The sequence below is a fragment of the Hermetia illucens genome, chromosome 2 (assembly GCF_905115235.1).
Source record: "Hermetia illucens chromosome 2, iHerIll2.2.curated.20191125, whole genome shotgun sequence".
NCBI lineage: Eukaryota > Metazoa > Arthropoda > Insecta > Diptera > Stratiomyidae > Hermetia > Hermetia illucens.
In genome coordinates this window covers 66717547-66744940 of record NC_051850.1, presented here as the reverse complement: position 1 = coordinate 66744940, position 27394 = coordinate 66717547, and the positions used below count along the sequence as shown (strand labels likewise).

At 39.9% G+C, this 27394-nt stretch overlaps 1 protein-coding gene across 1 annotated transcript; it reads right to left on the bottom strand.

Annotated features, from left to right (window-relative positions):
* Positions 1-4082: 4082 nt before the first annotated feature.
* LOC119649231 (erythroid differentiation-related factor 1) lies at positions 4083-27394 on the bottom strand. The gene is made up of 9 exons (XM_038051292.1): positions 27229-27394; positions 26923-27134; positions 17345-19401; positions 17064-17237; positions 16793-17012; positions 16551-16737; positions 16367-16491; positions 4739-4923; positions 4083-4676 (listed from the first exon to the last, which is right to left on the bottom strand). Exons 1-9 carry the CDS (start codon positions 27250-27252, stop codon positions 4318-4320), a joined length of 3543 nt encoding a protein of 1180 aa, XP_037907220.1. The 5' UTR covers positions 27253-27394; the 3' UTR covers positions 4083-4317.

Genomic DNA, 27394 nt, shown 5'->3' with positions numbered 1-27394 from the left:
CCAGCGAAAACAAACGTTGCTACATCTGAAGGTCAAACCGGGATGAAATTAGCAAGCTGGCTACCTTAGTAGGTGAGATTCTTCCCAAGTTTGCTTTAGTATGGCTAGTAATAAATGCAATCCTAGAGAAGCTATTTGGTACCCCAACGTTCGCCGCGCCAAAAACATATGGAATAAGTGATTTAACAATTTTTACTCCAGACATTTTAGAATTGACGAGGGAATGATAGACGTTAGACGAACCTTCACTGCCACACCGTTACTTGGATACTTTGATGATGGACGAATAGATTATAATACAAAAATGAATTGGGTGAAACTCATTGAATTTTTCGACACGGACTTGTAGCCTCCTATGCCGCTAAGAGCTCATCGCCATCAATGTCGCAATAATCGATATTTGGTCTAAGGAACTCCAATCATGCCTTTTTGCGCCGAGGCCCACAAATTCGACATCTCTAAAAACTGTCTGACGCAGGCCAAAAACGCCATCGCAAGGGAGAGTCTATCATGTCATCTTTTTCTACTATAGATTTTGCCCTTATAGACTTTATGGGCTCGAGCACCTTTAATCATACCGATTAGGTGACCCGTCATCGCATCCTTGGATGCGGGGATGTTACCCTGAATATGGAAGAGCTCATAACTTTCGTCGTTATGTAGGCAACGGAATCGTCCAACCTCTTGTCGGGGTACTGAATTCTCTCATAGCCGTGTACGTATGCTAAGCGGCCTTGAAGTTGATGAAGAGATGGTGCAACCGATGGCCGGTCATATTTTAACAATTTGTTATTCCATCACTTGCTGCAGAGAGAAAATTTGATCAGTTATTGATTTGCCTGTAGCGAAGCTTCTTTGGTGTGGGTCGATGATGTTCTGGGCGTATGGGATATCCCACTTAGCGAGATAGTGGGGAAATCAGATTTCCCTCTTTGTTTCCGACAGGATGACTATCGAGGTGTGTAAGGTTTCATCCTGCTGATTTATTGGTAAAATTTCTGCACCTGGTGTCCCTGTATTTATCGAGTTCAATAGATCTATTGATTCTCCCAAGCTTCCTTTTTCTATCTGTGAAGTCACTTCTTCGCTCGACGAAGTTCGTGATAGGTCTTTGTGCGTGCAGGATTTCTTTAAGATTGCAGCATTGCTCGGTATGCACCACTCTTCCGTTCCTTTGAATGTAAGCTAATATTTATCATCTAATCAGTCCTTTCGACTTTTTTGTGACTGAGAGGTTTTGGACTCGTCCGGCGATAAAGTCATAACTGAAAATTCCGAATTGCACACTTATAGATTAGTAGGACGAGGCTTGTCCTAGTATGCAAAGTAAGTGCGATAAAACAGTTTCACGACGACTTCTGAATGGCGTTTGTGAAAGAAATGGGGGTGAAGATTAGTTAAATTACAGGAACTCCAAGCATGAATATAACAGACCTGTTAAAGTTTCAAAACAAAATTTCTTTACAACTTACTGAGCGGAATTATAACGCGAAATAGTGACTTCAATGGGTTTATAAACTCCAAAGTGTAGACTCTCTTTGAAGTACATCATCACGAGGTACAAATGATAGAATTGGAGAAAATAATAAGTGGTTTCTGCGAACCTTCCAACGTAGCCTATATTGGTTTTAACAATATATAAATATTGAGTAACAAAAAATTTAACGTATCTGAACCTGGCGACATATGAATTGTTGTTGTTGTGGAATTGATTATTGATAGGATACGTTAAAGTCTCCAAATAGCTGAGTGGTTAGGGCGCAAGACTGACGAACGGAAGGCCGCGGTTCAAATCTCACTGGTGGTAGTGGAATTCGTATCGTGATTTGACGTCGCATATCAGTCGACTCAGCTATGAATGAGTACCTGAGTCAAATTAGGGTAATAATCTCGGGCGAGCGGAATGCTGACCACATTGCCTCCCATAGGGTACTGTAATCCTGTAGTGTACCGTTACAGTCTTGAATAAAGTAAACCCTTCAAGGCCCTGATCTAATTGGATTGATGTGGCAACAATATCATATTATTTCAACTTTCGCAAGAGGAACTGGAACACTACAAGAGCGGTAGTGACTACTAGGCGAGAACTATTACACTGTCCCTTGAGCTTTTCAACGCAGAAGACATCTATCCCGCTAAACCAAAAGAAGGTATGGGCACCTCAAGACTTTTCAGAAAATATCTTGTGGCGTATCTAATTTTGCGGTACTTGCCTATTCTTTGAAGGATAGGATAGTTTTCATACCAATGCCGGGAGTAAAACTTCAGACAAATTAGCTGTGCATCATTTTCGCTGAAATGTTGAACGATACTTGGACGCCACATTAGCGAGAAGAGATTAAGCTTATATCCATCCGGTGAAAACCAATATGCCTGTTAGCAAAAGTCGAATTTCTTCCTTGGTTCCCCTCGACGGGAGTATTTACGGACATCGAAGAAGATTTTGACTGTTAAGTATGCTAACGCAAAAGCTATGGTGTTTCGAAGAAAGTATTGATCACGACCTATTGACTGAGGCAACGTGAGTTTGGTCCCAAGGAAGTCTGTCATAGCCATTTTTTTGCAGTATTCTCGCCGACTCATTGCTCTATAATAATAATTGTAATCTGCAGCGATAACCAAGAAGCTTTAAAGGCGCTGCATACTCCCATGCATTTAAGTATTAAATATTAATATTATTATATTACTTATTAAATATCTCTGATACCTTAATCTGAATCGGAGCTTTGTTGGACCATTGGTAAATATTGTTATCAATAACTGTGACTAGGTTTCCCACAATAGCAAGTGGCAGTGCTAGAACGACTAGAAACATCAAACCATTCCTATTAGAATCAAACAAAATTTATTTTGTTAAAAGAGAGGAGAATATGTATAAGCATTATGAGCATGCTGACTGGCCAAAACTCACTGGATACACTGTATGTAAGATCAGAATACGAATGTTTCAAGATTATATGTATGTGTCCATTCCATAACAAAGAAACGAAATCCATGCTTCCTATGTGAATGGCCCATGGAATGTTTTGTTATCCATCCACCCACAGAGAGAATTATTATCTGGTGCTTAGGGCTGATAATACAAATTGATCGACGCCTTCAATGCCCTGCCCATTAATGCAGACAGGGAGGGTGCGATGATTCGTCAGACTGAGAACATTGGTTTCGTTGGTGTTTATCTTCGGTCCAATCTTCTTTTTTCAAATCCAGAGCCATTTGGACAAGGTCCATGACCCCGCGAGAGAGCAAACAGATGTCATGAGCGTAGTCGAGATCTTTGAGGAAAGAAGTCATGGTCCCAGCATAAAAGGCGTCACCGATAATAAGAAGAAATAATATCGGGGAAAAGATGCAATCCTGCAGACTCCGATCTAGACGTCAAAATAGTATGAGATTATACCTCGGACACGTGAAACTTTGTGTCATCATATGTCGCTCTGATAATGGCTATTAGTTTCTCCGGAATGCCGCGCTGCGTAGAGCACTCCAGATACACTTCCCGTTCATGCTATCGAAAGCTTTCTCGAAATTGACAATGAACAGGTGAAATGAAGATATGAACTCCGCAGGAACCAGCTTGCTCTCTGTCGATCAAGCTTTCAAGATGTTCCTCGATGCATTCTAGGATTATTTTAGGTATTTTCTTTGCGATGACAAGGAGCATGCAGATACTCCTTCAAATGTCACACTTAAAACGGGTGCCCTACTTTGGAATCTTAACGACCATCCCCTTCTTCCACTCTCTGGGAAAGACTGGGATTCCCAAGATTTCCGTTCGGGTGGAAGAGCAAATATGCAGTAACTGCAGTTGCAGCGATGAATAATTCTGCGGGGAGACCGTCAAGCCCAATGGTTTTACTCTGCTTGATTTTTCTTTTGCTTAGAGGAACAGTCTGCATCTCCAAGTTAGTGTGACTAGCCATGAATATCAAATGTCACACATTAAAGTTAATTGTTTGACTTACCTAATACATGTTCCCTTAGAGCTTTGTACGAATGAAACCATCGAGAACCAAACGTTATTAGCAGATTTTAGCAGATCCAACCTGTTGAAAGCGATGAAGAAAAATAAAATTTCAAACTTGATTCAATAGTTATTTTATTGATTTTTGCAGTTCTCATGAAAACAGCTAAATTGTAACAGACTCAATTTCGAAGTAAAGCTTTATTGATAAACAAAAATCCGAATTTCTAATACAAATTGAATATTCCGAAATTATTTTGTACTCACAGCCTTTGTTTTCGATAAGTAAAGACAAAGCAGAAATCGTCCATATCGAACGTAAAACAAAATCAGAGACTCCAATCAATAACTTATTAAATAAGACAATTTTTTACTTTTTCCCCTCCTACGTTAATTAGCTGCGTTAACAGTTGGGCAAAGTACGAAAGGAATTGGCGATCATCGGTTGGTTTCTTCTTTAGCGTTGTGGCATATAAGGCCTTGTAGAGAGTGTACGATGCAGCTAACTTAGACGAGTCTTTGCAATCTGGTGAACAAATTTTGGTCAAGTTTCGGAGAATATGTTGTAATCGTTCCTCAAACAATCTCACTTCGAGTATAATTTTAGGCAAATCGATGTCTTGATCGGTAGCGGCAAGGATCATTTGCCGGGAGTTAAGAATCAGGTTAAGGGCCTTGTGAAGCGTCCGTATTTTCTGCACGCCAGTCTGACCTGAAACAAATGTTATGTTTCATTTTTTTTATCTTTTTTAAAACGCAATCACAGGGACTTACTTTCGGCGAGTTGTTCTGTTAGGCTGATTTGCTTTATTTGCGATTTCAGATAGTCTGCAACTTCGCCTAAGCTTTCTAATATTTCAACTGCTTTGCCATAATGTAAAAATGCTAATTGTAGTGACCGCCTCCTCTCTCCCTCTTCAGAGGTTCGTCGGTAGACACAATGGTGAAAAGAAGCCAATCTATGAATAAAACGTTAATTTATTGAAGATTGTTGACATAATCATCCACACACGTCAGAATCTTAGTAATAACGATGAATTGGTCATACACTTTAGTGCATGCCTTGAATTCTAATTGCATGAAAAGTCTTAGCACAGATTAGCGTGTACTCGTATATAGGATAAATGGGTTTCTGCGGCTCATTTTATGTACTTTTATTTGAAATGCATGCAACATATATCTCTATGACATAGCATTTCGATTTCAATTAATTATAAGATACACATCTATATGGGGAGAATTTTAATATGTTTGCTTTCGATATTGCAGCATGTGGGAGGGTTTATAATGCAGCATTGTATTGTATTGAATTACTAATAACGCTACCATTGAAAGAAAGAGCTTTTAACTGTCAAATCAATTGTGAAGCTAGATTGTGTTAGTTTTAAGATTTTGTGTGGAACGCTGCCCTATCAGAACCTACCGCTATCTATGTGCCTATGACAAACAGAGGGACTATTATTTGTTAAATCTGAATATATATATCTCAGTTGAACACAAATGGAACCGATCGAATTTATGCTTTTTAAAATTAAGTTTACTACCGTTATTGTCAGGAATAATGACGGAAAGAGAGAAATTGTGTGAAACTTCAACCATCCATCCGGTAATAATAAAATGTACACACGACACTTTAAGAGAGAAGATGCGCCAGAACTTAATTTTTGCATTTTTTGTTTGCTTTAAGGGGATGACCATCCCGTGTGAAGCCCGTTTTTTGGCTTTTTTTTAGAAATTTTTTGTGAAGAACTAGATAAAGATGCAAATACGAATTTTTCACCAGAGATTTATTGATATCTTGAGCGTCCATAGTAATTTTTCCAGCCCGATCGCATAGTTCGTTATTGAAATGCAGAGCAATTTATACACCCATCTCCAAAAAAGGGTGTTTTTCTGCTGCCACGCTAAAGGGCGCTGCGATCATCTTAGATCGGTAGACAGCATTTTAATGTACAGACTTAACTTCAGTCCGCAAACTAGGATTATTAAAAAATATTAAAAAATAAATTTTTGGTGCCTTGTTAAACTTTCTTTTTTGAATTTTGGTGTTTTTTACGACTTCTTCAATGAATAAAATAAAACTACCAAATGAATCGCAATTATCCTAGTTTTCGGACCGTAGAAATATGTTCTGAATAAGTCGTGAAAATTTCAAAGAATTTGGTTGGATAGATTTTGGGCTATGGTGGCAACCGATTTTCAAGATCCAGTTTCGAGAAAAACGCATTTAAAAAGCAGAATGAGATTTTTAGCCATAAAACATCAACTGACCATTAATCTGCTATACCTAGTCTATAAACCTTAGGTTTCTTGAAGAAACACATGTACGGCCTTGGTTTCAATTCTTGTCCTTTTAGCGAAGTCATTTGAACGTTTTTCGGACCGATAAATACGAGCTTTATTATGGCGATCGTCATAAATTTGGCATGTGATTTATCACCTGTTTAACACTATAATTTCCGAACGACTCCGAATATCAAAAAATCACTTTGCCCATATATTCTTTACTATATCTAGATACAATTGATCCCAAAAAAAATTCGATTCCGCGGATACGACACTTTTGAATGGTTGATTACAGTTCACTATAAGGGGTCGCGCATTCGGCAGCGCAAATTAAAGGAGCCAAGTATCAGCAGCTACAGCGCCGCCATTTTGGTTTTTTATCTTATAAAAACCTGTTGTTTAGGGGGTCTTTCCCCTTAAGAGAAGGAAACATCAATGAAATTGCAATAAGAGACGGTGAGATCTATTCCGGCGCTCGATGCACCTTTCGCTGTGGAAGATGTGAAGTTGCATATTGACAACATGAAGGCAAGTTTTTGGGTATCTTGTAGAAGGTAAAACAACCTTTGGCGTCACAAGTGTGATTTCACCTGCAACCTCCAAATGGCAGTGAAATAGATAAAGGGCCGCATAAGGAGGTCTAATGGGATGGAAAAATCGAGTTTTTACATAATTTGATTCCTAAACATGTTTAGAATATGCTGGTAAAATAAGCTGGACGCTTCAGGTATAAAAGTTTTATGTTCATCTTATGTGAAAAACTTTCTTTACACGTTTTCCATTCATACATAACTAAAAATTCAAAATATTTCTTCATATTTTTTCAAACTGCAAGATACATACATATTGCATGTCAACGGCTGCAATCTCACCCTAAATAAAGGAACATTGTCTATTATTGAATACTGTACATAAATGTGGAAGCACTGTAGTGTGGAGCTTAGCGAGGATTCACTCGATCTCTACACCAAAGGTGCGCAGCTCACCACAACTCCAAAATCACTGGCATGAATAGCTCGCTTATCTATTGATAGCAGGTTGACAGCCACGGGGCCGGCGTAGGAACCGGGTAATTCAGTCTGCCGTCAGTTGTAAAAAAAATAATCCGCCTTCAGTGCAAACTGAATGTATAAATAATTAAACTATCAGCGAATAAATTTCAAATTAAGTCTTATATAGAATGCTATAAGAAAGCTGTGATTTTCGTGCAGCAGAAAAATAATTTAAAAAAAGACGAATGATAAAGTTTATTAATATATAATATTTCCCTTGAGGGAATCCATCCGGATCCAGACAAGGTTCAGGCCATTACAGACTTCCCTCAACCTAAAACAATCAAGGATTTGCGAAGGTTTTTGGGCATGTTAAACTTCTATAGTCGTTTCTTGCGCAAAGCCGCACAACATCAAGCGATCCTTAATTTCCTATTTGTCTGGACTGAAGACCAAAGGCTCATGCGTGATTGCGTAGTCTACAGAGGCGGTTCAGGCATTTGAGCTAGCCAAACGCCAGGAGCCGATGAAATTACAGCCGAATTGGTTAAATATGGAGGCGACCAGTTACACCAAGCGGTTCATTAACTTGTGCTCAAGGTATGAGACAGCGAATCAATGCCTGACGATTGGCAACAAGGCATTATCTGTCTCATACATAAAAAGGGAGATATCACACAGTGCAGCAATTATAGAGGTATCACGTTGCTGAGTACCATCTATGAGATATTCTCCACTATCTTACTAGGCCGAATAGCCCCATACGCCCAGAACATCATTGGCCCATAGCAAAGAGGCTCACTCCGGGCAAATCAGCAACAGATCAGATTTTCTCTCTACGGCAAGCGATGGAAAAACTGTTGGAATATGGCGCCTATGATAGCATAGCCAGAGTAAAACTGTACACGGCCATGAGAGAATTCGATATCCCTACGAAACTAATAAGACTGACTAGGCTGACCCTGACCAATGTGCGAGGCCAGATAAAAGCAGCAGGATCACTCTCAAGGCCATTCGATATCAACAACGGTATACGACAAGGGGATGCCCTATTATGCGTCCTCTTTAATCTGGCCCTCGAGAAAGTGATCCGTGATGCTGATGTAAATACAAGAGGTACGATCCTCTTTAAGTCCACCCAATTAATGGTCTATGCTGACGATATCGACATCATGGGAAGAACCACCCGAGACGTACAAACTGTCTTCATCCAGATCGAGCAGACGGCGCGAGATCTTGGGCTGCACATCAATGAAGCCAAAAAAAAAACAACTTGTCACGAAGCCACAACAGGAGCCTCGGACTGGGCGGACTACACAACAACGAACCCGGCAACGACAAAGGAATAACGATTTGCGTATTTTCTCATGGAACGTGCGCTCCCTGTACAGACCAGCAAGTAGCCGATACCCTATCCCAATATAGGGCTGATGTAACAGCGTTACAAGAGATTCGTTGGACAGGGACTGGTTGCCTGGAGAAGAGTCGCTACACCATATATTATAGTGGCCATCCAGTAAACCATGTGCTCGGAGTAGGTTTCTTAGTCAGCCAAAAAATGAAACCTGCTGTTATCGGCTTTGAAAACATAAGGGAACGGGTATGCACTCTGCGCTTGCGAGGCAACTTTAGAAATATAAGCCTCATTAACGCTCACGCCCCTACAGAGGAGACTATAGAGTCGGAAAAGGATACCTTCTACGAGCCAGCAGAACGAACCCTCGAAGCCTGTCCCAGATATTATATCAAAATCATACTTGGGGATTTTAACAGTCAAGTAGGGAAGGAGCCCGTATTCAGGCGATATACTGGCTCCAATAGCTTACACCAAAATGCAAATTATAACGGACTCCGGATCATTCAATTAGCAGTGTTACACGAAATGGATGTTAGAAGTACCTGGTTTGCGCGAAAAACGGTCCACAAACATACGTGGGCCTCTCCAGACGGGGACACTTTCAACCAAATTGACCACGTGTTGATCGAACGCCGCCACCTCTCAGCTTTGATGAATGCCAGAACATATAGGGGGGGCCAATAACGACTCGGATCACTATCTGGTTGGAGACGAGCATCAACAAATGATTTTCACAATCACCTGAAGAACGCTATCATAAATACGGCCACAAATATACTTGGTCCCAGCCGCAAAAACAGTTGGAACGGCTGGTTTGACGATGAATTTAAGCTAGCAACGGAAGGGAAAAATGCCGTATACCGAGTAATGTTGCATTCTCAAAGAACGCAGGCATACGCAGAGACTTATCACGAACCGTCGAACCGTCGAGTGGAGAAGCGATTTCACAGCCGGAAAAAGGAAGCCTGGGAGAACCAACAAGTCTGTGAACTAGAAAAGTACAGGGAGCAACCGCACCAGGCGCGGAAGTTTTACCAACAAGTCAGCAGAATGAAGTCTTATACACCTCGTTGCTCATCCTGCCGAGGCAAAGAGGGAAATCTGATTTCCGACAGAATGGGCATATTAGAGCGATGGGTTGAGTACTTTGATGAGCTACTGAACAACCAGAACATCGACGAGTTGGAGGTCCCGCCAACTGAAGACGACGGACAAATACTGCCACCACCAAGTTTAGGAGAAACAGTCCGTGCAATTCATCGGCTAAAAAATCATAAGTCGCCAGGAGCCGATGGAATTACAGCCGAATTGGTTAAATATGGAGGCAACCAATTACACCAAGTGGTTCATCACCTTGTTCAGAGTGTGGGACAGCGAATCAATGGCTGACGATTGGCAAAGAGGCATTATCTGTCTCATACATAAAAAGTTAGATATCACACAGTGCAGCAATTATAGAGGTGTCACGTTGCTGAGTACCATCTATAAGATATTCTCCGCTATCTTACTAGGCCAGATAGCCCCATACGCTCAGAACATCATTGGCCCATACCAAAGAGGCTTCACTCCAGACAAATCAGGAACAGATAAGATATTCTCTCTGCGGCAAGCGATGGAAAAACTGTTGGAATATGGACAACAGTTGCACCATCTCTTTATCGACTTTAAAGCCCCCTATGATAGCATAGCCAGGATAAAGCTGTATACGGCCATGAGAGAATTCGGTATCCCGACGAAATTAATAAGACTGACTAGGCTGACCCTGACCAATGTGCGAGGCCAGATAAAAGCAGCAGGATCACTCTCAAGGCCATTTGATACCAACAACGGTATACAACAAGGGGATGCCCTATGATGCGTCCTCTTTAACCTGGCCCTTGAGAAAGTGATCCGTGATGCTGAGGTAAATGCAAGAGAAACGATCCTCTTTAAGTCCACCCAACTACTGGCCTATGCTGACAATATCGACATCATGAGAAGAACCACCCGAGACGTACAAACTGCCTTCATCCAAATCGAGCAGATGACGCGAGATCTTGGGCTGTACATCAAAGAAGTCAAGACAAGGTATATGGCATCGACAGCACCAAAAACCAACGAACCAACATCATCAAACCGCACTGGCCAAACGGGAAGAATAAAGATAGGAGACTACAACTTTGAGACCGTTGATAATTGCTCCCATCTAGGGTCGAAAATGACAACCGATAACAGCTATGACGATGAAATGCGCGTACGGTTGTTGGCAGCCAGCGGAGCCTATTTCAGCTTACAAAACCTGTTCCGCTCGAAACGTCTCTCTCTCGGAAACTTGGGTTCTTGGGAAGAAAAATTGCGAACTCTTGGCTGCGTTCGAGAGAAGAATCCTCCGCAGAATTCTTGGCCCCCTACATGAGGATGGACGTAGGATTCCGTAGCCTACATAACGGCGAAATCTATGAGCGATACCGTCATTCACGTCGATATTTAGTCTTATCGCATGGCAACATCGAATGATATTCGTCTATTTTGTAAGCGATACTATTCGAAGTAATGGTAATGAATTCCCAAACCTTGCCGCTATTGTTTTTATTGAATTCGAACATGACGTTGATTTGGCGATATTCTTAAAATCTCTTCTGCACCCATTTCTTTAACCTGATAGTAACCTGCTCGTTGCTTTCGTGAGCTTATTGTATATCGCATGTGAAATTGCGGCAAGGCAAGTCGTGGGAACATCTTTCAGTACATACACACAAAATGTTTAAGTAAACCAAATTATTGTAAAATTAATTGCCTAGAATAGCATAAATGTTTCAATATAAAACTAGGCATAGACTACAGTAAATGAGAGTGAAACAATCCATTCCGTTATTAATTTCAGACGGTTTGATCTATGTCAGAAGGGTTTGAGAGCCGAATTTAATAGCTTGAGGGAAAAAGGAAACGATTGGCGATTGATTGCGGAGAAAGATCGTGGTGAAGTGGGAACAAATAGTTTCATGAATAGATATTTTAGCACTTGCGAACCACATAAACATTATTTTTTTTTAGTTGCTATTAAAATACGAAAAGTCTTGAGATTTCTGCACCTTTCTGTCTTATATGAATCGAGAATAGGGCTTTCATATGTTAGGACAACTTCGAAAATTCGATTTGACATGGATTTCACCAAAGTTTGAAGCAAACTGACATTTATTTGATCCTATATCTCCTTAATGCTCAGTCTCAGTTCCGTTAGAGAATGGAATGTGTGATTTTGCGTTTTATTTTTATAGATGTTGGGCGCCATGAAACGCCACGGATTTTCCGTGCGATTCAGACCCGAACTATACGTTGACAGCTCCAATAGTGGTATTTTGTTTTCTGAACCACAAAATTTTGATTTTTTGGAGGCATATAAGAAGGTGTTGTCGAGCTGATAAAGTCAGCTTTCGGTCATTGCGCATCCATGAAAGGGGTAAAAGGACCTTCCAGTCTTTCACTGAAAATAAGGGAATTAATGTTTGGAAAAAATGAAGCAATGAGTCGGTTTTCCAGACGCTAGAAATGGTGCTTAAAACGTAAAATTTCCCGTTCCAAATTGCATTTCGATATACGAACATCTTCCTTCTTATCTCATGGTAATAACAAAGAAAAAGGCCAGAATCGTTTGAATTAATTTTGCCCCAACTAAGAGAACAATTTTTCCCACTTGGTTGTCCACATCTGCTTCTTGTCAAATTTCCGTCGGTGTTAATTAAAAAACTGCCTATACTTGAGTTTTTTCTATTTTACGTAAATAGTTGGTTTCAAGGCATGTGCAATAGGTGGGCTGTACAAGGAAGTTCTAATTTTTGTTGTATTTCAGTTCCATTTAAATAATTGTGATTAGCTTCATATCTAATGACATTTAATTGCTTATTTGGCAACTTTCGCCCACTTTTCCATGAATTTTTAATACGATAGTTTGCACCACAACTTCAGACTGTTTACTTTCACATCCTCTTCCTCCAGATTCTCATATTTGTGACAAATATGCGTTGTAAACAGGCGACAATTCCACTTAGATTGAATTTGAAATCCCATTCATTCAAATTTCGAGATGATCAAGATGTAAAATTGCAGGGTAAACTTAAGGGGATTGTGTTAACCAATTTTTGATTTTGTTCAAACGTATATAGGCTGATATTCTGCCGTGGAGTCGATAATCTTAATGTTATCTTCAATAAGAAATTTGTCTGAGGGCCCCTAGAATGCTCTCTCTCCAACTTGAGTGAGAATCCCAGCGACAATGGCTGGATATTCTGGGCCTAAGCGAAGTGTGATGGCACGATTCTGGAGAATACTCCTCTTCCTCTTGCGGTATTTGCTTTCAAAAGGTTAGTGGTAACAGACGCCAATCTAGTGTCGAATTGTCGCTGATAGCCATGGCCGAGTTGGCTCAGTTTCACGATTTCGACGTCGTGTCCCAGATCCCGGCTAAAGTTTTGGGTGTGATTGTCTGAAGGGGATAGTATACAATGGGCATACAAAAGGCCTGAGTGCAAGGACGACGATTCTGCCCTTTAAAAAAAAAGTTGCTGATAGCTACCGCAATATAGGCCCTCATAACTGGGGAACCGGTTTCTAACAGCATCTTCTGAGATCTTGCGTGATTCGGGTCTAGGTTAAGGAGCATCGCATCAAAATTGCAGCAATGGAGATCTTCGATATAGAGGAGGAGGCATTCTCTGAGCTACTGCTCGCAGTTTAGTTCATTGCCATCATGGTGGGTGATAATGCTCTGAATGACAAGGTGGGCTTTGATAACACCTTATTGGTGCATGGTCTCGGTAACCATAAAAACCGTGAAATGTTTATAGATTTCTGCAGCAATATTGAACCGGCTAACATCTAGTGGAGTTCTACCGCTTTTGGATAATATGGCAAGCCGCCAACCTTGGCGGCCTTTCCACGGTACTCATTCGTAAATTGTTGGAATTTGAGTTCTTTCCTATTGGATGGAAAAGGATGATTAGATTCCGAAGAAATTAGTCCGACATGAGTGCGACAACTGGAGGGGTATTTGCGTGCTTCACTCTGTCGCGAAGTTTATGGCTAAAACAATCATGAAACCCACCAAAAAAAAAACGCCAAGTAAACTTGATCGACAGAGAGCAAGTCGATTTTCGCTATGGATTCCCTGTACCGACCACATGAACACCCTTCGGATCATTATGCGACTGTGCTCCAGCTGCTCTTCATTGATTTCGAGAAAACCTTCGAACGCATCAACAGGGAGTATATCTGCTCTACGCAATAGGCGCATTGCTGAGAAACTAATCATATCATATTCCGGAGCGATATATGAAAGCGCAAAATGTCATGTGTTCTATTAAGGTAAAATTGCAGAGTAATTTGAAGCTCAAAGTGTCTGCTACTTTTCACAAATACTTTTTCTTCTCGTTATTGGTGGCTGCATTGGCGGGCGGGCGCGGAGGAGTTTGGTGGACCATGCCATTTTTCCTCAAACACCTCGACTAACTATTGTCCGAGTCTTGGCGACAAACGGTCTTTGACCTTCCTGCTTGCTTAATGGAAGTGCAACCTGCCATGAATTATTTCTGGTTGGAACGTCGTTGTTGTTTTTGCAACGCAATGTTCTAATGTAGCGAAAAAATCGTTGCTTCTTGTCATAGTTTGTTTTTGGTCGGGGCGTTGTTGTTGTTTATGCAAAGGGCCAGATTTTATGAAATTTCTGCTTTTGCTACCGCCGATTTTGAATTTGAAGTCGCAGTCGCCAAAAGCAGAAGTTAGCGGAACCTAGACCGGTTGTGCAAGTATATTTACTGCGCATGCATTAGCCCGATCCAGCTGCACCGTCAGCTGAGAAAACCAGTATAAATAGCGAGTTTATTATGCATGTACAAGAGGAAGTTTATTTATTATTGTAAACCGATTCTAAAGCTCTGGGAGATGTATGTACTAACATTTATGGTAAGTTTTTCATCTCATTATTCTCGCATGGTTTTAATTTATTTTATTTGACTTTTATTTTCTCCTTTATTTTTCCTTTTTTATTATATTTTCACTTGCTTTTAGTTTTCTTTATTTTATCTTTGTTTTTGTTTATTGTTGATTAAATCATATATATGAATTGCAGCTAAATCTTTCTTAATTCGAGGACTTGCCCTTTCCCTCCTCCTCGCTAGCCCCGCAAAACTCGCCTTATTAAGGGGTATGCTCCAAATATAATGACCTGAGGATGCCAAGGCAGAGTGGAAACGTCAAAGGCCACGCCTCGTTGTACATCTGAGGTAGAAGTATCGATTGGGTATGCGTTCGATCGTTGATTTTTGCTCTCGATCGCGGCACCCCGGTCTGGAGGATTAGGGCTTCACAGGCGGTCGTGATTTTTTTTTGTTTTCATTACCAGATTTACCATACATATTGATCTTATGCTAGGTTCGCGCGAAGTGCCGTAATCGTATTTTTTTATATCCTGGTGCGGACCCACGCATTGGTTAAGGACACTTGTTGTTGTTAAATTACAGGTGGGTAATCGAAGTGTTCAAATATCGAAGGCGTCCACACTCTGTGTGCCGGCATCCTAGATCGCCGACGCCAGCATCGTACTTGATGTTGATCGAAAAGTTAAAAGCGTGTGTGCTTCTATATAGAAAGTGACCACAAGTGTTATGCTGTAAGCTTTTATCAACTTTTGTCTTCGTCGTGTCATTGGGGTATTTGAGACAATAGCAAATGAAGATACCCGGGAAAGTGTTGGTCAGAAGACGGAAGTGACAGTATATAGGTAACACATTGATTAAGGGCGACAATTCCATTGCGGGTTATAACATACGGTGGAATCCCCTATCGCAGAATGGCCGGCCAGTAAATCAGGACTCATGGAACAGGAATCCAAGTTCCCCGGAAATCTGAGGGTAGCTGAAGCGCATTGCCTGAAACCGAATACTATGACATGTACGCCCCATAGTATATGGAAAAAATCAAATGGACCGAAGCATATGTAGACTACATTAAAAAATATTTCGCCCCAGGAGTTTTCATCCAGACCAAATCAGAGTATCGGTTAAGTGAGATATTCATACACAAAACTATTCTTCCTAGGCTGAACTATGTTCGACTCGCCTGCTTAACCGTTTTGGCCGATTTCAAGTGTAGTATTGGAAAGCGCCGTTCACACGATTCCGATTAAGTGGACCACAGCGGACCCGAAGGTATAACGTCTTTGGTACGTATAAGAACCCGGTAATTTAGTTTCTCGTGTTATTGCGTATACTTCCTAATAGGACTACCAGATACAACATGAACGAAGTACAAATAGATTCTAGTTCTTATAATCATATTGCGGGGCCTATGTTCGTCGTAAACTGCTATCGCGACATTTAAGAACGAGTGCGCCGTTCCTTTTAAGGCTTCGAGCCAGTTGCCAGTTGCAAATCCGCTAATGTTCTTCTCCTCTACTGTGATCAAGCTTTCGCATATGCAAGGCATAGGGCACTACGCAAATTCTGATCGAGGTGTTTATATACTTCCTTTCCAGGGTGAATAGAAGCGTAAAGTTGACTGAAATTTAGAGGTCTAATTCGTCTCACATTCCATCATCACTTAGGTCTAGTCTAATCTTATGGACCCGTCACGTATACCAGCCAACTAATCAGTATTTGTTGTTCTGAGAAAGTTAGGTTTTCGGAAGAACTATCCACACATTTACATTTATGTTTTCATATTTCATATTTTAATACTCTCAGGGCGGAATTATCTATTTTATGATTTACACATTTCCTCATCGATTATACTTACCGATGATGAATAAGACCGGAACGATATTTATATAGTAATTCTTGAGAGGCACAATGTTCACCTTTGCAGAACTTTAGTGATTCTTGCAATAAACTAACAGTTTCCTTTTCCAATTCTTCTGCAGTCTGAAAGGTAGAGTAATATTTCATTTATTACGTTCGTTATTATTTTTGAATCAACTTACGAAACTACTTAAGTCACCATAATCTTGCATAAGTTGCGCTAATGAAAATGTCGCTGTTGCAAATTCCCATTCAACTGCATCCCAAGTGTCTGGATGGTTTTTACGAGAACCTAAAGCGGCCAGGGCACTACTATAACAGGAAAACGCCTCGTTGTAGAACTTTTTCTGATTACGTAAATCATCTGGCCTATAATGGGATTTTTTAAAAAAAGAACTTTCTTTTCAACTTAAATCATTTGCACCTTTCTCCATGAATATGTATGTGAGCGCGGTATCGCATGAACCGCCCTAAGTTGCAATAAACGTATGTTACATTCAAATCATCGTTCACTTCTTCGAAAGCTGCTATTGCTCGGATGAAGCAGTCATATGATTTGAAAGTAAGAACTTCATACAACCTATCTGTTCGCTCTTGAGACTCTTCTTTCCCATCCAGTGACTCTAAAAATTTCTCGTATTCATCTGTAAATAAAATGTTTTAGCAGTATACATACACATAAATTGACAACCTACTTTTTCCCCAATTCATATATTTCAGTCCTAATTCGTTCCTAACACTACCCAAACGTCTTAGTATTTCCGTTCTACCATTGTCGGGAGTACATTCGAGCGCAAGTTCATAAAATTTAATACTTTGCAGCGAAAGTCCTTCAATATTTTCCATGGGAACGATATATTCGTTGTCATCTGTAATAGGAAAATCTCCTTAAGGCAAACATAGCTGATATCTGAAGATAAACTACTATTTTTGATAATTCGATGGAAAAAGAATTCTCATCCAAACATATACTTACTTTCTTGTAAATCTTTCTCTAGTTCCAAAAGAATAGAATCGTCCAACTCGTCGTGTGCATTGAACTCTTCTATGTAATCAGAAATTTGTTCCCAATTTTTTGATAATTGGAAAAAGGCATCGCCAGCCCGGCCCAAAAGGCAGTTTCTCTGCGATGAAGCAGGAGGAACGTAAGTTGTAACAACTTTCTGGCACCTTAACGCCATGTAAATGTATCGTAAACTTGTTCCGAAGTGTTCCAGATTGTAGTAATATTCCGCTAGCGTAGCATACGTTAAACAAGCCTTTTCAATTAACAACAACTTCAGGTGAACGTTCCAAGAATTTCCGATTTTGGTATTTTCCTGGACTAGGGACTTCTGCGCTACAGGCGTCTCCTTAACCGAATTCTTTGACCTTCCCTTCTGTTTGGATTTCTTTTTACGTTTATTTGTTGATCTTTCTTCATCCCAATCGAGTGGTATTGGTACTTCAGGATTCGCCATTTTCGGTTCAGGTTTTAGCGATTCATATGGCAATGGGATAGGTTGGAATGGTTTCGCCATATTTGGATTTTGCTCTTCATGTATAATTCTTTGTTTCTCTTCCTCTTTGGCGCGCTCTTCCTTTTTCTTAGTCATTTCTTCTTCGTTCAAAGCGAAATATTGCAGGCAATCTAATCCGCTATGGACATGATGCAAAGCTATTCGACATCTTTCTTCGATGGTTGCTACTAGAGGTAATGGTAACTTAGTGTTTCTTCGATTGTCTTCTAAATTGAAATCCTTTAACGTTTCACAAATATTTTTCATAACAACATTTGTATCTCTCATTAGAACATCTGAATTGGTTTCGTCAGGTTCGTCATATTCTGAAGGGCAATAATCTTCGTCGTAAACCGATTGTGAATCGTCATCATCACTGCAATCGAAGTCAGGAGCTTTCGGATCAATATAAGCCGGAATGTGTAAATCAGACAAGATATAGTGCGAAGATGTAACAATCTGTGGATATTTCTCTTTCGGTAGAAGTTGAATACAATTTTCTAAGAGCACTTTTATTGAACCCGCCTTCTTCTGGCCTATTTTTGCTGAAGCATTCCGCATGTTGCGCGCCACGGTATATAATAACATTGCAACTGGAACAGTAAAAGGATTCTCCGACTTCTCATCGCATTCTTCGTTTTGGCAGAGAGTTGTTAAATCGTATAATTTCACAACATCGTCGTTCCGGCCCTTAAAAAGCCAGTACGTATGTCCAGCTTTTGTGGCATTTGATTTCAAGAATGCGAGTATATTTTGAGCCACATTACGAACAACTTGAGGAGAAAATTGCGAATCTTCTAAATAGGGCAAGTCTTCAGTTTTAATAATCTCATATTTTTGCACAATTCCGTCCAAATGATAACACATCACTACTTCTGGAACATTACACATTAAATTATCTAGCCAATAATCAATGCCTGTTAACACGCTAATGGGTTTTGCCATATCTCGTAGCCGTAAACTAATGCAAGGTCGAGTGCCACCACCAAAAATTGGCATATCAGTTCCAATTAGCATTCGAATGTCTTCAAAAGTCCATACCACGTTCCTGTTGAAAACATGATTCGAATTCGGATCTGGCACGTTTTCTTCTATGTCTGGTTCTGGTAAAATAGGACCTGTTAAAGGCAATGGCCGTTCTCCTGTTGTGTTGGCCGGTTCTGAATTTGAAATATCCGTGTCCACATGCTGAAGACTGTGGTAAAGGAATTTCGATAGCAAGTTTTTCCTTTGAATAGCACCTCGACTTTTGTCTTTGATGCAGAAAAAATTTCGATCTTTTTCATTCAAGCTGGTCAATATATGCTCCACAATAAATGTTCGCAACCATTTCCAATCGTCGTCTGCTTGCCGCAGAAGATACTTTTGCAGATCAAATTCGTCTATTAACAGCGTATTGCCAATTCTATGGACCATCATGCTGATGGCGTTTTTCGGGGAATATGGCAATTTCAAAAGATTTTTAATATTTTCGGCATCAGAGACAACATCGACCTCGCCTAAACAATCTGGAAATTTGTGCGCCATCCGAAAACTGAAACGAAAAAGCGCCCCTTGAGCTAGTAATATAAAAATGAAGCAATATTCAAATTCAGAAATAAGTTCTTTTTATATCCGCAGTATTTTCAATTTATGCTAAATAGATTCAAGGTTCATGATCACTTCAAAACTATTAATCCCCACGTTTGGCTCATGAGTCCAGCCAGATTTTTGCGATTTGAATTGGATTTTTGCAAAATTTTACCTACTTTCAATCTATAAAAAGTAAAAGACATCAATCATACACAGCCAGATACAAGGACATTTTCTTACACACTTCGATTTGATGCATGTAACCTAGACCTATATGTTTTATGGGAGTGTATGAAACAAGATACATTTTGAACATTTTAGCGAGCGTTCTCCTATCTTGTTACTTTTCTGATAGAAAAGAGTTTGGCAAGAGCTAATCAGCCCAGATTTAGAGGCATTCCTTGGCCGCTGAAGTTTCGTACAAAAATATGCAGAAATCAGCTCTGTGTACAGATGACTTACCTATATTTCGAGAAGCTATATATTTCTTACTTTGCTCCGGTATATTCGTTTTGACGATGAGCGTACATGTGTTTTTTGCCAACAAACCGAAACTGAATTTCAAAGCCCTACCAGGATATTTGGAATTTCTTATTTGCAAGCCAAATTAAATAGACGTTTACAAGAAGGGTGAGAGGGTGAGACGTGAAAACACTACTTACATTAAATGGATCAAAACGATTTGCTGATATTCATATTGTATTCTTTGGCAACATACGTTTCAGTGAACAAAGCGTACCTGTCGAAATGGGAAGAAGTTCCACTTGTCCTATTCTTTCAACTCTTTTGGATTTCATGCAACAAGATACGTGTCGAAACAAAACAAGGACGTGATTCCACCTTCCACCATATGCTATTAAATGCTGCATGCAAAGCGATCTGACTGAAGTAACAATGCAGACAAATCGAGGGTCGATTGCTTGGATCAAATTGTCACTCATTTCACATCGAAACGTGCAAAAAGACGATGGGCATTGCTGTTATTTTTTTCATTTCTTTTCTTTTGCCCGTGTGCCAACAACACTTAACAAAAAGGCCGTGAAGAGAGAAAATCCCAGCCCAAAGTGAACTTTATGGGGAAAACCCAGGTGGATTTTATTGAAATTTTTCGTGCGGACCCCATGCACAAACCACGATACACGAAACGATTTCATAAGCAAATTCGATGTTGTTATTATAAACAATCAAGATTAAAATAAAGAGTAAAAATGAATGAAGAAATATTTTTTCCTTACCTGTAAAATTTCCTCATATTTTTTTTTTCTTTTGATTTATACCTGAGAAGGAAATTGAACATATTCGAAAGCCGATATAAATACGAAATGAAAAATATATACTATGTGGATGGTATGGAAAAGCATTTCTATTATAAATGCGTTTCAATATGCCTCTAAAAACACAGTATTCACTTATACTTGTATGTAAATACACAAAGGTCTAGCCAGGGACTGTGTGCCAAACCGAAGGTCACCAGAGCTAGTGTCAAACTGAGGATTAAAGACGTCAATTATAGAAGATTTGAAGTGATCAGGACATATGAATTATATTAATAGAAATAATAGCAGTAGATCTAGGAGTTGTCTTCTTGTTGTGCTTGGCAAGAGGGGCGCTAATATTTGTAAGGAGTCACCCAAGTTCAACATCGACCAGTTTCTTTATCCAGTTGGTATTTTACAAAGGAAGCGATGCTTTAACCCATTCATCGGAGAAGGTTAACGGGCACTGGACCGCCGTAAAGAGTTCTCTTTCCTCTAGGGCTAGTCGTCGACCATGTCTCGAAAAGGCTTGGCTGATTGGGGAAACCGGGAAATTTAAGGTTCTATTGATCGCTGGCAGTGGGAGCGGACGTGACGCGTGTGAGTTTCGGTACCGTGACATAACAAAACGGAATCTACTATCACGATGATCAATCAGCAGAAGCTGTCGCAAATAATAATGATTTCCCTATCGAATATCGCACCACGAAAGAATTTGCGGATCGTCGGAAATCTTTCGGCGACCGACCAAGGAAGTTGAATGACAATGAAAGTAGTTATGAGTTGGAAAGCACATTGCAGCGCAATCCTCAATCTTGTGAACAAAATGTCTAGTCCAAATAGAAGTCACATCATGTCAGCCCTAAAAATTCTTAATCGAAGCAAAGTTACCAGTTTCTTGTAACCCTATACTGCTTTTGCCCGAGAATGTAGAGAATTGGCTAAGTTCAACTAGAAACAACCTACCGTATTTTACTTAAAATAATCTTTTCCGATCGGAATCCTTAAACCTAGTTTTCATTTTTTTTTTTTGAATGTTTGAATATCAATTGAAATTGATACATATTCGAACTGAGCATACCGATCGGTTTCATAATAATAATAGAAATAAAAAAAGTGAAACGCTATCGATTCATTATTACTTCCTCCTTGGTATGTGATGTGGGAAACTCTCACTTTTGTTTCAGATCTTTCGGTTGGATATGTTCTGAGAACGAGACCTGCTTCACTCTATGGCTGCCCACATTTTGAGCGCTCACTTCCATATGTTTCACCCAATATAAGAAATAAGATCACTTTCGAAAAGTCTTATCGAGCCCTTTCATTTCATATGACCATATTATTTGAAAAAAATTTCGCATGTATAGGGACCCTTTTTCAAACTCAACACAAAATGGCGCCACTTGCTATATGTAAAGGGATTCACAGACTACACGTTCTCACAGAATTTGGTGATAATCGGTTCAGCCATTTCCGAGTAAATCGGGTGCAACAGACTGACAGACATTTAATTTTAATAAGGTTTTGTTTTACACGAAACTTTAAAAAAATAGTCGAGTGGTGAATACTACACAATTTTGTATTGCAGAATGAAACAAATGAGTTCCGAAAAAAAAGTTGTCGTAATTGAGTTGGCCAACAAAAATGTGAGTTACTCAGATATTACACATAGGGAGTCTTCTTTTCCCTTGAAAATTGTGAGACTGCAGTAAAAGCATCGGTAGACGGGAGTTCTTGGGCACAAAAACAGATCAGAATAATTATAATAACTTCGCCAAGAGAAGATCGAATACTTCATCGATTGTTGCGTCGAGATTGTTTTAAAACAGTGATTTAAGAGAAGAGTTGGCTTTGTCTGAAAACATACCAATTTCTGTGCAACGATTACGAGAATGTGGACTTCATGGACGTAGATTCGATAAAAAATGGCAATTTTCAGGTCGGGTTAAGCGTGCTCTCCTGCAATGGGCCCGAGTATATGTCGAGTGGAGTGAAAACATTGGGATCGAGAAATCTTTCCCAACGAGTATAAATTTAAATTGCACGAATCAAACGGGCGACTTTATGTATTATAAGATTCTGATTCAGAGAGTGAATGACAGTTTGATGCCAATAATTGAAAGCCCCCTAACAAACTGGAGTAATGGTGTAGTATTGTTTGTTGGCGTGATGTGAGGTGCCTTGCCTTTATGGACTATACCATAATTCAGAGAAGGTATAAACCAATTCTGGAAGAAAATCTCCCTTCAATTGTTGATACGTTTTAAATTACGAATTCAATTTTCAACACGATAAGGCCCCAGTATACTGAGGCAATTATAACCACCAATTAATAGCTGTAATATTTCGTCTGCAAACCGGGATCTTTCGTGTCCGGGTAATATAGAGTAGTGTATATTTCGAGCTATAATCAGAATATTAAGGTTGTTTGTAGGTTACTTTAAAATATTGCTTTCATTTAGATAAGATGTACATAGCTGCTAAGAATTTCTATCTGTAGCGCATAGCGGCAACCACATCTACGCAGCATTTACTGTTTATGCGAAGATAGTTGGTTCCATTGTAGGACATAGCCCGCAATGAAGTTGTCACCCTTCCTCCATGTGTGACCTATCCACTGTCATTTCCTTCTGATCAACGTATCTATGGGTATCTAACCCACACACCGACAACACGAAGTAGATATGACCTGGTTGAAAGGTTTGAGTTTCCGCGCAACAGAGGCTATAACAAGATGGCTAGCGAGTAGGTTGCCAAAGAACTAAGGAGCGTGGAAGATTGCAAGTTTCTTGAGAAATCAGCATAGCACCTTATCAGGATCCGACATTGTTGGTGTGTAGGTATACTTGAGGGGATATGCCCCACATAGGGTCTATGATAACCATTGGAAACCCATTATTTCGGATAACAGTTGATCTTTCCTTCAGTGATTTTTTTTAATTGATGAAGTTGTAATTTATAGGTTTTGGGTGTATTTAAAAGGTTCCTTGTTCACAATTTGGTCAAGTATAGGACGCCTATGTCAAGCGCATAGCAATGAACACAAACATCAAACTCAACTATCATGCCGTCAAAAGCTTACTGGAGGATAGTACGTGCGCGACACTTACGCGCTTTCGTTACCAGTTTGTCGAAATATGTTTCGCTTTCCCGGTCTTCCTGAAAAACCTACCCTGCTCTACTGCTCTGCTCAATGTATTTCTAGGGCAAACCACTCGGGGGATCTGGGATAATAGATTAGCCAACAATGGAGCTGTAGCCGTTTCTTAAAGTATGGTCTAACCACTGCCATTTTCGCCTTCTATTTAACAAATTTGCTGGTCCGTATCTCGACGCAGATATTCATTCGAAATTTTCTTTGGTCAGAGTAAACCGATGACACCGCGGAAAGGAAGGCTTGGAACCTTTGGGTAATAATGTTGATGTTCCGCCCATTAATGGAGTAGGAGGAGTACATTAACCAGCCACATCGGTAATCGTAGTTTCGTTGGCGTCCATCTTTAGTCTGAATCTTCTTACCTCTCAAATCCAGAGACATCTTGCCAAGGTGAGAGAGTAAACAGATGTTATCAACATAGTCGTGAAAAGATGTCATCGGCGACAGAATGTAACTTTGCTGGACTCCGTTCAAAAGTGTAAATTACTCTGCAACTTTATCTCAGCGCAGCACTTACATTTCGCACCATTATATGCCACTATGATAATAACTATTAGTTTGCCCGGAATCTTCCTCCTGCGTAGGAGATTTCCAAATCACCATGTTGTCGAAAATATATCCAACATAACCCCAACCGAATCCAGCCTACTCTGTGTCGATTAAGCTTTCCAGATATTCCCGTAATATGCAAGCACAAGCAAGTGACCACCAAAAGGCCGATATTAGCATCTCTCTTGTTTCGCACATCTAGAAAACAACTTTTAAATCTTCTATTTTTGATCACAGTGTGGTTGATCTGATAAAAACCAAACTGACGTTATGACAGAATCTGTTCGCAAGTAATGTGCCGCCGATGACGAGGCGCTGGACGTTGCAGAAAACCACAAACTTCTTACAATTGCCACTGCGGTTTTCCCATTGCATGTCCGAGCAAGGTGTTATCAGAGCCCGCCTTGGCATTCAGATGACTCATCAAGATCGGAATTTCTCTTTTAGGAAGTCTCTCGTGGGTTGCTTTGAGTTGCTCATAGAAAGTCTCCTTATCCTCTACATTCGAAGTTTCCATTGGAGCGAAGTACTGCACTATGTTCCTCATCTTTAACCGGAATATTACAATAAAGGGAAGAAGAAATGTTTTTAAAATTGTGTTTTCGCAGGAATGAAATAGCATATTGTTACATTAATTTCTTTACGTAGACTCGTATTACTGGTATTACTGGAAAAACTCTCCTTCTATAACTTTTATATAAGCTCACTAATTATTCAACCCTACTTCACAATTAACTATAGATCAATTCCTTCAACTGGTACAATTTGAAGGGTATTTACAATCGACGCGATCTGCTCTAACTCTAGAACTAGACTGACTTTTTTGGTGGACTTCCGGTCCTTTTATACCAAGCGGAACATTCAAGAAAAGCAAGCAAACACTTTGCTAGAAAACTACTTGGCGCCTTTGACGAGATCCCCTTACTGGCATCAAAGTCAACAATTAACAATTATCCTAACTAAATATTCGCCCTGCTGTTATACAATTCTGGTTTCCTGGTTAATTGTAAAGGTATTTTCTTCACCATATTGATTTGCGGTTTAAAGAGAAAAACAAAAATGAAATCAAAACAAATAATGTATCTGGTTATTGTTATACACATCCTGCATTTTCGCTAAGCCATCAACCCGAAGAAGAAAATGTAAACGCATTTTTGTTTAGAACTACATGTTATGGCTCGAACAAGAATTAGTGGGATCGATTAAAAATAGAATTTTGTCAGCTCTTAAAAAATTAAATTCAAAATTTCAGAAATTATTAAAATCGATCCAGTAGCTCCTGAGGAGAAGTTTTTAAAAATGTGTTACAATTCGTGTGAAATATGCGCCGTTTTGTGTCCTCTTGTTAGTTAGTGGCTTGTATGAAATTTCTTGACTTGCCTTCATAAAAAAAAACTATTGCGAGTTTCGACTTTGAACTTTAAGGGATTGTTCTTGGGACTGAATATAGTCCAAATTAGTAAATAAAAAAAATCCAAAAAAGAAATGGTGACTTAAAAGTCGCCTTAATATGGTCTAATTTCGATCCCAGGAGATAAGAGCGGGCCTAGCGAATGGGGTAAGAGTTAATCTGATATTGGATTCAAGCTTACTTCTGACAGGCTCGCCAGAACACAATAGCACAGTACCGCGAGAGAGAGAGAAAAATGCTCTCAGAGTCCTTAAATCTGACCTGGCTTTACCATAGAATGTACACTTGTGTCGTTGAAGCTAGCGCTCATTTTGCAGATTCTCGATACTGTCGTCGAGGAGCGTTCGCACATTTTAGAATCCAATCACAAAAGGTCGTAACGGAAATATTTCCGATTCCTGATACACCAAGATGTCACACGGCCATTGAGCCTGTAGTAACTCTTCCCCCTTCTTCTCTCAAACGGGCTTGCCCCATAATAATTACATAAGACGGCATGGCTACGTGGTTATAATGGTAATGAAAAAAAAACTCTGAATACCGAAAACGAGGGATCGGACTGAAGAGCGATACAAAAAAAGTATCCTACCTCAGTTCAATCTGCATTGGCGGACGGGAAATGTAATTTGATGACGTTTTTTTCAGCTAAGCAGAGCTACATACCCCTCGGGAATTTGTAATTATATTTCGCAACGATGAAGTCTCTGTACTAGCATATGGGAACAACACATGCAAGTTATCCTGCTACTGGCCGGTAGTGATTTGGTTACACATCAAATAAGAGAGAAGATTCTAATATAGCCTATGCCGGCGACGCTATATGATGAAATCCACTAATCTTTCTTTAGTTTTTCGCACTGAGCGAATATTCAGATTTCAGCATGTATATTTCTGGGAAGAGGAGAACATATCGAAAGCATATAAATAAGTATAGTCAGATGACGTTATCACGAGCAGTATTGGGAGTTGTTTCACAGACCTAATTCTATCAAACTCTCGCTCTCGTGTAAGAAAGCGTTTATCATTAAAGTCGTTTTATCCGTGTCTAAATAAATGGTTCCCATTCAAGATTTTTACGTAATGTGGCAGTTACATGCGCCAAAAACTTACCTAGCGAATCCAGTCGAATGATATATGAACTGCTGCAGTCCATAAGAACTAGCCGAACCACTTAACCAATTGGACGGCGGCATGTTCAGGTCCGTGTTACATTGCAGCCGTGTGAACTGCGCTGGAACCTGCACGGCTGAGAACTTCACAACTGCCTTCGACTTAATCAATTCACCATCGTTATGGGGCTCAACGCTTTGACATAGTTCGATCTGAAAATATTATCATAAATTAGCTCAAGTGCGGGCCATGGGAATTCCAAAAATAGTATTTACGGTACACATGCATTGTAGCATGCCATTTTACCTCATCCACATTTGTGTCATCCATTTTCACTGGATCTTTTGAATACCATAAGATTTAACGATTTGAATTCCAGAAAATTCATGCAAAGGTTCCGGCAACTCTTCAAGAAATTTCCATTCACGCTTTTCCGAAGCACTAGACGTAAACACTTCAAATGGAGCAAACG